Consider the following 12,968-nt stretch of genomic DNA (forward strand, 5'->3'; position numbering starts at 1 on the left):
GGTTGACACTCACCATCCCACTCAGCCCCAGGGAGAAATTAGCGGGACCAGCTCTGCCTCAGCCCTATCTGCTGGAGAACCCGGCACTGGCTTTTATAAACCTGGACCTCCATGGGCCAATTTCAATGCAGATTCCCAGTATGTCTCCTCTGGGGCCCTGATCCTTACCTCTCCTCGGCTCACTGATCTCTATCCTTCTCATAATAATAATTGTATAATAATTGTTCACTGTCTTTTAGATTGTTTCAGGAAATATTAGTAACATGACCCAATAGTCAGTGAACCAGAGGCTTTTGACAAAATTCTCTCAAGTCTCTTACTGTCGCCGGCAACCCTAAGCTCTGGCTTTGGACCAGCGTTGCTGCCCACCCCCCACCTGTTCAGAGGAGGGTTTGGATAAACAGAACCAAGCTCAGCAGCAGAGCTACCTACATATCCTCTGTCCAGGGGGCAGCTATCCAAAGGTTACCCAACATGTGTGGAAAATGTACAGCATGAATGAAGCCATGGGGGCGGGGGGGGGGGAACAATTGCTGACAAATTGGTTAAACTAATGAAAGACAAAACCAACTTCAATCAACTCTATTCAACATCCTTTGAATCATAATACATTAACAACAACCAGCTCTGGGGGTTGGGGGGGGGGATGACATCGGAAGAGAACAAAATAAAATGTGACTGTTGGAGTCAGGGAGCGGGCTCAGTGGTTAAGATGCCACTGCTGCTCTTCCAGAGGATGAGGGTTCAATTCCCACCACCCACATGATGACTCACAACCATCTGTACTGCCCTCTTCTGGCCTGGAAGGCACTGCAAGCACATGGTACAGAGAAATAAATGCCAGCAAAACACATATCCACATACAATAAAAAATGGAAAATAATGACCACCAAAAGTGAAAATTTTAGTACACTGACAAAATTATGAAATGGATGATTTTGGAAGATCAAGTGGTAAGGTCAGAAACACAAGAAATAAATGAGAGGAAAAAGGTTTTAGAGATGCTTGGTGCATAAGCAGAAGATATGTGGCTATCACATTTCAAATGGAAAAAAAGACAAGAATATAGGTAAGAAAACAGTCAAAGAAATATTTACATGAATTGAAAAAATAATTCTTGGTATTAAAGGAAGCAATCAAATGTCAAGCAACACTAAACATAGTGAGACACATCCTGACACAATTTATTTTAAAAATTAAAGTTTCAAAGGAAAACAAAATGGATCACCTCCATCAAAGGAAAAAAAATAGACTGAGTTTGATATTAGAATATTCCGCCAATGCTGATGCTCAAAGGTCTTGAGACAAAGACGGCAAAGAGCAAAGGACTTTGAGATCAGAATGCTCTACCAAATGACCAACCTGGACTTGGGGGCTCAGACATTGGGTGTCCCATATTAGAGAACACAACAAACAATGATTAAGTTGCTCAAGAAAGACAATGTGGGATCCAAAGCAAGACAGCAAACATAGGTGCTTGTTGTTAAAGTTTCCCACGGGCGCTGGGGGAGCTTCCTATTAGTGGTAAATGCAACAGGAATCCCAGATGTGCAAGAAAAGGTGTTTTCACGAAATAAGCAAAATTTCAATCATTAAATCCTGTGAGTAAGCAAGAAATCTTGAGGGCTAGTGTGATTCTACTGTTAAAATAGTTAAAAAAGAAAAAATTTGAAATTAAGTTGTAGAAGAAATTTTCAATATGAAAATACAGTAAAACAAATTCTGAAACCATTTTAAGCAAAATTTGAGCAAGGTGGGCATTATTGTGAAGGAAAGGAACTTTACCCATGCAGGGATAGTCTCTGCCTCTGAGAACTCATTTTATTTTTTTTTAATATTTATTTTGGTGTTTTTGAGACAGGGTCTCTCTATTATATACCTCTGGCTGTCTTGGAACTCACTTCATACACCAGTCTGACTTCTAAATTCAACGATGCACCTGCTTCTGTCTCCTGAGTGATGGGAGCAAAGGCCTGTGCCACCATCCTGGCACCACTTGGTTTATAGTGACAATCATAAAATTAAGAAGGATGGTTTACTCCCGTTATCCCAGCACCCTGGAGGCTGAGGATAGAGTGATTGCCACCAGCTGCAGCCTAGCCTGGGCTACACACAGGAAGCGAGAGCCTTCAACCCTACCAAACAATACATGCACACACAGTGAGCAAGAGAGAGCCTTCGATCCTACCAAACACTTAATGCGTGCACACACAGTGAGCGAGAGAGAGCCTTCGATCCTACCAAACACTTAATACATGCACACACAGTGAGTGTGAGCCTTCGACCCTACCACTTAATACGTGCACACACAGTGAGCGAGAGAGAGCCTTCGATCCTACCAAACACTTAATGCGTGCACACACAGTGAGCAAGAGAGAGCCTTCGATCCTACCAAACACTTAATATGTGCATCACTTGACATCAATCTGTGCTAGTCTAACAAAACCATATTCCTGGGTAAGGCAGTGACAGTCCAACGATCCTTGCTCTTAAACACGGGGCATGGCAAATCTTCTCGTTAATTTCTACGTCTTAGCACCAACCAACCCGTCCACATGAGGGCACTGCTAACAGGGAAAGAACAGAACATGAACACATGAAGGTTAATGTAGAAACAAAGACAGGGCAAGGGAAAGGAGGGGGGGTGTGCATTATTTTTAGAAATTGTTTAAAGAGCAATTTTTAATAGGGTAATAATGAACCCTCTGTAAAATAAAAGTCAACATCACTTCTATAATTTAAAATAAGGCTATAAAATCAGTAGGGAAGAAAGAGCATGGACTAAATTCTTCATATTTTATAGCAAGTGCAGCTGTTAATTTTATGCATTTATATCAGGTATCAATAGATACTAATCTTTACAACTTAATAATAATGTATGTGGTAACCCTCAGAATAACTGAAAGCACGCTAGCTAAAGAGAGTGCTCTAAGAAACAGCAATGAAGCAAATTATTGGGCATCTTAGGTGATGTCAGAAAAGGTAATAAAGGAGAGAACCTGAAAATGGAAAAATCTAGTATACCTTACACTGTTTTTAAAATGATGAGAAGTTATTTTATGGTGGAAAAGTCCATAGTAATATTGGCAGAAAAGCACGTCAAAGAAAGGACAAAAAGAGGCCAGCACCTCTAGCTTCTGGGATAGTGAAAGACAGTAATGCTAGCTGACCATCAAACCCAGGAGTGGCCAGAAGGAACAGCAAAAGTAATAAACATACGCCAGTAAACCATATTCTTCTGCTGTTGTTGCTGTTGTTTGTTTTGTTTAATTTCTGGATTCTTGGCTTTCCTGGCTAATGGCCTGTTTTTCTGCCCTTATGAACGTCTCAAGAAGCATTCCTTCCATGGCATTTAAACAACCACTGAACCACGGTGTCTCAGTTAGGGTTTCTATTGATATGAAGAAACATGACCACAGTAATTCTTTAATGCAATTGGGGTGGCATTTTCAGAGGTCTAGTCCATCAGCATCACGGTGCCACGTGGTGGTGCGCAGGCAGACGGGATCCAGAACTTAAGAGTTCTACACCTTGATAGGCAAGTAACAGGAAGTGGTCTGAGACACTGGGCATGGCCTGAGCATAGACAAGCTCTCAAAGCCCACCTCCACTGTGGCATACTTCCTCCACCAAGGCCACACCTTCTAATATTGTCGCTCCTTTTGGGGACCATTTTCTTTCAAACCACCACGCATATATAATCTCAATTTTCCACCCTGGTCATTTCCTTCAAAGAAAGAAAAGACTGTCAGTTCACCCTGTGTCATGGGTAAACACGCGGGTACCGCTTCTTCAGGGCATTCCTTACTGAAATGTTAAGTGGCCACACATTGGCTTCTCTGAATCTGTTGTAGAGAAATACTCCCAAATGCTGGGAAGAAAACTCTGCACTGGGACTCCAGTCCAAAAATCTCTAAAAGTAAAAAGAACCTGAACGCACAGTGACAGGTGCACAGTATTTTTTCACGGAAAGGATAAAACACACCGAGATGCAACAAGCCTAGGCTCAGTCAGGCCTAGAGCAGGAACGGGTGCAGCGAGGTGGGGTCAAGTAAGTGGGCAGGTCTAGGGGGGCGAGCGGTGACCTACTGTGGGGTGTGCTCGGGAGCGCGCGAGCTGCGGGGTGCGCGCCTGAGACGGCGGCCGCGCTGCACGGGGGAGCTGAGGATTACGGGGCCCGAGTCTGCGGCGGGGTGCACGGGGGAGCCGCGGGGTGCGCGCCCCGAGGCCCGGGTGGGCAGTACCTTCCCAGCGCAGCTCGCCTCCGGGCTCGCGCTGCAGGAACTTGTACCAGAACGTGTCGACGCGGCCCGTGTCCTCGCCGGCCGCCGCAGCCGCCTCGTTGTCGGGCGCCAGCTCCACCTCGGCGAGCCACAGGCCGGGCTCCTGCAGCGCCAGCGCGGCGGTGCCCGCGGGCCTGAGACGCACGGCTCCGCGCGGCTCCCAGCGCCCCAGCTCGGGCCGCGACCCGACGAGCAGCAGCTCGAGCCGCGCGCCGGCCACCGAGGGCGGCACCACCACGCCGAAGCGGAACAGCATGGCGAGGGCCCCGATCGCCGCCCGTCCTGGGCGACTTGGCGAGCGGCGGCGCGAGCCCCGGGGCCGCGCGGACACGTGCGGTGCCGCGCGTTTGTGGTCGGGTCACGCGGCCGCGGCTGTGGGTTCCCCGTGCACCCGGGAGCTGAGCCACGGGAAGCGGGCGTTCGGGACCCACCGTGGGGCTAAGGGAGAGAAAAGTGGCACTCGACATTGTTCGGTCACCTTCCTGGAGATTGGAAAGTACCTTTACTAAGTCACGAAGGAGGAAATAGTATCCTGGTTGAGCCCCCACCCTACCCCCAGTGAAGTTGGGCAAAGATCCAGGACTTCCCTCTCAGCCCAACATTTAGTCTGTGACTTCTGTTTATAAAGTGGGAATAATGCAGATGGATAGCAGCTTTCCAAACGCAAAATCCAGAGTTGGTCAAAGACACAGAGAATACTTTACCCTTGCCTAGGGAGAGGGGGGGGGGGGGGAAACACCTCCTGTTTGTAGCCTATGGAAAATGGCCCTCTCAAGATTAAAGCACCTTGATTGTGAGATGACAAACCTGTAAGTTTGGAAACAAGGCCTCAAAGTGGAGACCAGACTGGCCTCAAACCTTTGAGATACTTTTACCTCTGTCTTTTCTATGATTACAGGCCCTGAGTCCGGCTACCTGTGTGCGTGGGGGGTGTCTGTGTATATGTTATTTAAAACCTGCCATTTAAATGTTGCTTCTTGTAAATATTAGCACTGTTTTTTCATTGTAAAACATCTTTGGATCAAACAGCTGTCATTATTTTGCCCAAAAAAAATCTACATTTTGCCAGTTTGTTACTGGTATGAATAAAGAAGAGTTCTGTTTACATTCACTGTTCTTAATTGCTTTGTACTATTACTTTGATATTCTTTATATACTTACCAACATTTAACATGATACGCATCCTTTAAGTGAGTTAAAATCACAAGAAACATAGTTGGAAGCTGGTGTAGAAGAAGACCAGAATTTTATACATGCAGAAAATCTGGAAAAGTAGAAAAAATACAATATACACAAAACTCAGTTTGCAGAGCAGTTAGTAGACAAATTCAGCATGCTACTCTTAAACAGAGGCGTTCCACTCAGAGTTTGCGTGGTTGCTGTGTTTAAGGATAAACATGAAAATGTAAGCCAGGAAGGCTGGCCAAACTTGACGTATTCAGAAGCAAAACAGAAGTGAGCTGAGAGTGGCCAACGGGTCAGTTTATTTAAGTCTGTCTTACAAAACATTCTTGGACTAATTTTAGGAAGATAATGGTCATTTGGTCCTGCAAGGAGCCCAGCTTGTCTATTTTGGAATCCAGACTTCTGTGGTTTGTTTCTTACGGAAGTTGACTCTGGGTCTTCTGCACTCTTGGGCTTGGTGCTGCCTGCCCTGGCGTCTTCGTTTTTTCATGTAGAATTCCTCCTGCCAGGCCTCCAGAGTGAGCCCTTCCCTCTCAGAAGTGGAAAAAAATGGCAGGAAGAAAACAATATGTTGGTCCAAAGGACTTTGACTTTTTCTTCTCTCTCATCATAAAGATACTAAACATTTTTAATCAAAATATGTGATTGTTTACTTAAGCATGAATCTAAACCTGGTGAGAATTTGATGGTTACACTGTGTACCAAGCAAAGTGCAAGTAGAAAACAATACCAAAATATAGATTAAGCAATGTATGTCAAGGCCTCAAATTTCGACTGTCAGTCGACCACAGTAATAGCCACTGAGACTCATTATGAGCTAGGCACGGTTTTTCTTCTTAGATGATCTCATTTGACTCTCTCTCACCATTCCTATGAGGTAACTACAATGTTATCTCCATTTTTAGATGTAAGCAAACGGAGGTACCGAAGGGGTCAGTCCACTGAAAGTGGAGGAAAAAGTCACATGCTTAAAAAAAAAATCCATTTTGTTAACAGCTAAATATGTAAAGACAGGTGTATGGAAAGTTATTTTGGTAGGAAATTTTTATATAGAATGCATCTAAATCCGTGTGTATTTTTTTCGATTTTATTTACGTTTATTTATCCTCTCTCTCTCTCTCATATGTGTGTGATTGTGTGTGTGTGTGTGTGTGTGTGTGTGTGTGTGTGACTGTGTGTGTTGAGTACGATGTTCACGGGTTCCAGGGATCAAAGTCAGGTCGTCAAGCTTGGCAACATGCACTTTTACCCACTGTGGAACCTCACCAGTTCTCCAGACATATTCAAATATTACACTTATATCTTTTAATAAGGTATTGGTGTCTCATAATTTCCTATAACTAATTTCATCCCTAAGAATAATAGCATCGATGAACTCCAGATAAAAGTTTAAAGTATTCGGTGAATCTGTACAAGTATTTTGATATTTAGGGAGGGTTTGACATTAAATCACAGGAAATTAAGGCTTTATGGTCTTATATCCTGTTTTATGTTTGTTTTTTAGTTTGTTTTCTTTGTTGAGCCAGATCTCATATAGCCCAGCCTGGTCTCAAACTCAATATGTGACCCAAATTGCCCTTCAATTCCCGATCCTTTTGTGCCATCCTCCTACATCCTGGGATCGCAGGCTGAAACTACCACACCCAGCTTGTGCGTTTGTTCTGTCAATAATAGAAACCCAGACTTAAACAGCCGCGATAGAGTATCCAGTGATTAAACTGCATTATACCCAGATCTTTTTCTTTCTTGGATTTTCTTTGTTAAATCTTCCTTTATATTTCAGAGAATGTTGGTATTTATTCAAAGAAATTATGTATAAATCCATTTGCAGCCAGATTTAAATGCTTCAGTGACATGCTGAATTTAGAGCAAAGACTGAGCTCCGTGGAGTAACGTAACTCTGGTCATCATTTTTAAAAGACCAACCGATTTGCTGTCATCAAATTCCATTTCTGTAATGCTATCTTATATATAACTATAATATTTCTTGATGAATGGGTAATAAATTCAAACCTATGAGTTTTAGGATCCAATTTAAGTATGCATTCTTTCAAAGTGCCCTTTTGGACAGCCATCGCCTGGTTCCATTGTGATTTATGATTCTGACTGTGTGTTCCACCTGTCAGGGAGCTAGCCTGTATGTATAGATGCACGCTCGCTGATCGAAGTCACGGTTTGTGTATTAGTTCTTCACCTCACAGAAAGTTTCTGAAAGTTAAATGTGACACATACTCTTTCCTGCTGTTGTGCCTTAAAGAGCAAAATCCAGAGAAAGTTTAAAAGTTAATCGTACTCTAATATGTATATATTCCATACTTTCTTCATCCATTCTTCAATTCAAGGGCATCTAGGTTGTTTCCAGGTTCTGGCTATTACAAACAATGCTGCTATGGACATAGTAGAGCATATACTTTTGTTGTATGATAAGGCCTCTCTTGGGTATATTCCCAAGAGTGGTATTGCTGGGTCCATGGGTAGGTTGATCCCAAACAATGGCAATGGGTTTTTGATCCTACTGCACCTATTGGCTTTGTGGGAGTCTAGACAGTTTGGATGCTCACCTTACTAGACCTGGATGGAGGTGGGTGGCCCTTGGACTTCCCACAGGGCAGGGAACCCTGATTGCTCTTTGGGCTGACAAGGGAGGGGGACTTGATTGGGAGAGGGGGAGGGAAAGGGGAGGCGGCGGTGGGGAAGAGACAGAAATCTTTAATTAATTAATTAATTAATTAATTTTTTAAAAAGTTAATCGTAGCTTTTTTTTTCTGGATTGGAGACATTCGGTTAGGCCTTTTAAACCCCTCTGCAATATGGGACAACAGAGGAGGCCTTCTTCCTTCCTCCGTGTATCAGCACCAGCCCCTTTGTCACGTTCCTTTTCCCTTATTTATACCATATTCCTTATTTATGTTTATAGTCTTCATTTATGCTACAAAAATGTTTATTTAAAAGCTATCCCAATGGGCTAGAGAGATGGTTCATTGGTTAAGAGCATATCCTGCCTGTGCATGGGATTGGAGTTCAGTACCCAGCACCCACAACTGCCTATAACTCCAGCGCTAGAGCATTCAGTGTTCTCTTCCTGCCTGTCCAGGCTCACCTGCACACAGCTCCACACAGACACACATGCATACGCATAATTACAAACAGAAAGATCCCCAGTGTACAATTACAGTGCAGCATGCACCTCCCTGCCCATCCCATCTGCCCTCATCATTGTGAAACCACACCTCCTCCCTCAACTGAGAACCCCTGCAGGCTGTGTCCTAAACGGATTCCGCCCGGACAGAGTGAGGACCAAGGCAGTTATAGACCTCGAGGTGAGAGACTCCGGTTGAAAGCCTCCCTCAGTTATAAAAAGATCCCAACTCTGTGGGATTGACAGCTGACTAACGCCTTTCTTTTCTTTAAAACACTGAGTGGTCGCTAGAAAGGATATTCTTACAGGCAATTAAAAGGATTAGAGAAACAAGAACAAAGGTTGGTGAAAGAAACCACGAATGGGACAAAGCTGGCAAAAAAAAAATGTTTTTTAACAATCTGAACTTTCTGTAATTCACTGTTTGCTTATTTTTTTGTCTAATCATTGTGTGTGTTATAATAAGAATAAAGATAAATTTTTGTTCTATTCTTTGAAACATGGTCTCAACTCCCTGTATAGACAAGGCTGGTCTCAAACTCGCTCACACCCTCCCGAGTGCTGGGATTAAAGGCATGCACCACTACATTCACTGGATAAAAGTATTTCAAGTTAAGCTGACAAGGTTCCTTTCCTCATGGGGGTCTGCTGAGTGATGGCTGCACACAAGTCTCAGGGAGTAGTGTATGTTGCCTAATACTTGCATGGGAATCCGTGAGGATCTGTGGAGACATATCTGGCGGATAATCAGACATACTTTCCCATGTCAATGCTTCAGACTGTTACACAGTGTGCTATTCAGAGGTTCCAGGGCACAGTGGCCGAGATTCACACTGGTAAGGCCATCGTGTCCTTTCATACCAAGCAGTAGAACAAGGAACATGTGCTGGAGGCCCTGTAAAGAGACATGACCAAGTTCCCCGGAAACCAAAAGAGCCACATCTCAGAGAAGTGGGTGGCGAGCTGCACTAAGTTTAAAGCGGGTGAATTTGAAGAAGTGGTAGCTGAAAAGTTGTAGTCGGAGGCTGCTTGTTCATTTTCCGGCCACCCAGATCTGAAATAACCACAGAAACTATATTAATTAAAACACTGCTTGACCAATCACTTAGGCATATTGCTAGCTAGCTCTTTTATCCTAAATTAACCCATCTCTATTAATCTGTGCATCACCACAAGGTCGTGGCCTACTGGCAAGGTTCCAGGGTGTATCTGTCTCCTCCAGCAGCTACATGGCTTCTCTCTGACTCCGCCTACTTTCTCCCAGCATTCAGCTTAGTTTTCTCTGCTTAGCTCTATTCTGCCCTGCAATAGGACCAAGACAACTTCTTTATTAACCAATGGTATTCACATCATACAGAGGGGAATTCTACATCAAGAAGTTGCTCATCCCTGATGACAAATGTCCCTAACCATGGTCCTCTGGCACACAATGGGCCTTGCCCTCCTACATGCTAAATAACACACTCTGTCAGTCACACTTACCAATAAATCTCACATCCAATAGAGGGGGAAAGATGTTTTAGATAAGATGCAGATTGGGTCCAAGAAGAAGGTAAGTTTGAAGCCATTGTTTTTAGGAATTTTTATCATGTGTGTTTATGTGTATATATCCATGTGACTGCAGGTGTCCTGTGGAAGCCAGAAGAGGGTATTGGAAACTTTGTTGGGGGAGTCTCACCATCAAAGTGAAAGACACCTCCAGAAAGATGGCTCAACTATGAAGAGGTCTAAGGAAAAGGCAGTGTTACCTGTCTGCTTCTGTTTCTTCCTGAGCCAGTGCCCCTACCCTGTCAGCTCTATCCTCTGTTGCCATGGGACTCCAACTTCGGCTTCCCAGTGTGGACTGAATGCCAGAGTCTCTCAAGGGATCTTCCAGGCCTCCTGTGCTGGATTGGGACTGCTAAAGTACCCAGCTTCATGGTCTGAGCAGCTTCTCAACCTCTCCAGCATGTATATTCCACGGTTGAACTGAGACCTATCATGTAAATGATCTAATCGATCCCCATTTATCATGTGTGCAGGAGTGCACATGCGTGTGCAGACACATGCAGGCACTATTGCTTTTGTTCCTCTAAAGAACCTGTGTAATACCTGGAGGTAATGTGCTCATATTTAATTAGTGGAACCAACCATATATTCTAAGATAAATATTTATCAGAGCATGTAATAACGAGACAGGCAAAGTATACTTTTCCAAAGTAACTCTTCTGTAAATAAAATGAGAGAAAGGACAGGTTGGTGAACCAACAAGAGAATTCAACAAACAGTGAAAGAAACCTTGAGAAAGATGACTAAGTTACAGTACAAAAGCAGATTAACTTTCTACTGGGCTATTAAGCTGCATTTTCAGTTGATCTATTATACTAGAGAGAACATGCCCACATCATTAATAGATGAATATGTACAATATTTAACATAATAGACATTGCTATTTGGCCTTAATAATAAATAGTGAAATAAATCAAGGCATTGAAATCTTATGAATAATGAAATAATTTGTAGCAAATTTGTAGCAAACAATTAGTGGCAAATCCCACTAGTGAGGTGACTGAGGCAAGAGAGGAGCAAATTCAAGGCCAGTCTGGGTCAGGTGGGCTTGACTGGCCGACATTCCAGTATCTACTACTCAAACTGTTTTCCACAAGCTAAATCCAAGCTGTTATTTATTCTTCTACTTGAAGGGTCCACTTTGTCACCCTCTTCAGCCGATAGCATTTTTTAATATAGCATGAATATTGAGTTTTTGGAACTTCATCTAATGTTCATTAGATTGTAAAATAGTGAAATCAATTTGACAATTCCTCAAAAAGTTAAGCATACAGTTGCTATACAACACTTCCTTTCCACACGTCACTCAAGTGTTTGCGTGAATTCTGTTGGGAACATCACTCAGACTAATCCTAACCAGAGACAACCCAAACATTTACCAACTAAGAAGTGGATCAACAACTGTGAAGTCATGTGATGGGGTGGAATGAAAGCAATGAGCTACTGATGCTTGTCACAACACAGATGAGCCTGAAAACATGATGCTACTTAAAAACCACAAAGCACCATGGATAGTATGATTCCATGTATGTGAAAGGAGCAGACTAAGCACATCTGCAAAGGTAGGAAGTAAGTCTTGTATTGCCAAGGATTGGACATGAGAGTAAAGAAAATAGGAAACAACTACTAAAGAATTTAGGGTTCTTTGGAGAGTTGATAAAAAATGACTTCACATTAATTTTAGTGACAGTTACCGAGAATAGATAATGTAATGTAAGATTTCCCTCTGTATACTGTATACTGTGAATACCATTGATGAATAAAGATACTGCCTTGGCCTATTGATAGGGCAGAACTTAGGCAGGCAGGGAAAACTAAACTGAATGCTGGGAGAAGGAAGGTGGAATAGAGGGAAGCCATGGAGCCGCCGGAGATAGACACTGGGAACTTTAGCTGGTAAGTCACAGCCACATGGCCATATATAAATTAACAGAAATGGGTTAAATTCAGATATAAGAGCTAGCCAATAAGAAGCTAGAGCTATTAGGCCAAGCAGTGATTTAATTAATACAGTTTCTGTGTGATTATTTCGGGTCTAATCTAGCCGGGCAGCTGGGAACCAACAAGTGACCTCCTTACAACAATAATAGATATTTAAATAGATAACTTGGGAGGGTAGAGAGATGGCTCAGTCAATAGAAAGCACTGGCTGCTTTTCCAGAGGACTGTATTTAATTCCCAACACCCACATGGAGATTCACAATTGTTCGTAACTCCAGTCCCAGGGGATCTGACACCTACTTCTGGCCTCCATGGTCACTGCATGGTACACATACGTATATGCAGGCAAAACACCCATACATATAAAATATGTAATAGTATAATTATTTTTAAAATAGATAACATTTATTCATTTTACTAAATTATTCTGTCTGGTCTTTTCAAGTTATTTGAGTTTTGAATCCCTAATTTTTGAGACAGAGGCTGGTATGTAGCCCAGGCTAGCCTGAGACTCACATTGGTCCTCCTGCTTCAACATCTCAAGCATTTAGATTGCCTAGTCTACCAACTTTCAGTAGATAGTGACCCTAAACCTCATTACTCAGAATTTAGAAAAGCAGATGTGCTTGCTCTAGCCTACAACAGGATACTGATTTGCACTTTGCAGTAGGAGGTGATAACAATATTTTTTAAATTTATTCATATCTATTTATAAAACACTCCATGACAAATTCTTTTGAGAAATTTGTCATTTAGTTAGATTACATGGAGCATACAAATATACCCAAGATGTGTCCCTTGCTCTCACAGAGCTCAGCATAGCTGTGGAATATAAAAGCATAGTCTTTACATTTTAATGACACTAAATTGCT

At 42.9% G+C, this 12,968-nt stretch overlaps 1 protein-coding gene and 1 non-coding gene across 4 annotated transcripts in view; one reads left to right on the forward strand and one right to left on the reverse strand.

Annotated features, from left to right (window-relative positions):
* The window catches only part of Epm2a (EPM2A glucan phosphatase, laforin), a 101,216-nt gene extending 95,891 nt beyond the window's left edge, over positions 1–5,325 (reverse strand). Inside the window, exon 1 of one of the 3 annotated variants that reach the window (XM_050161620.1) lies at positions 4,715–5,325. Coding sequence is in view for 2 of the 3 variants with exons in the window: in XM_050161618.1 (XP_050017575.1) it covers positions 4,245–4,539 (295 nt within the window). In the remaining variant the exon portion in view is untranslated. Of the gene's footprint in view, positions 1–4,244; positions 4,651–4,714 lie in introns of those variants that run through there. The other 2 variants (XM_050161618.1, XM_050161621.1) reach the window with 2 other exon arrangements.
* Positions 5,326–9,209: 3,884 nt separating this feature from the next.
* On the forward strand, positions 9,210–9,343 carry LOC126513340 (small nucleolar RNA SNORA70). The gene has a single exon (XR_007595300.1). It is a non-coding gene; the product is annotated as a small nucleolar RNA SNORA70 (small nucleolar RNA).
* Positions 9,344–12,968: the final 3,625 nt, after the last annotated feature.

The sequence above is a fragment of the Alexandromys fortis genome, unplaced genomic scaffold (assembly GCF_014885135.2).
Source record: "Alexandromys fortis isolate MF-2015 unplaced genomic scaffold, M_Fortis_MF-2015_v1.1 scaffold_134, whole genome shotgun sequence".
NCBI lineage: Eukaryota > Metazoa > Chordata > Mammalia > Rodentia > Cricetidae > Alexandromys > Alexandromys fortis.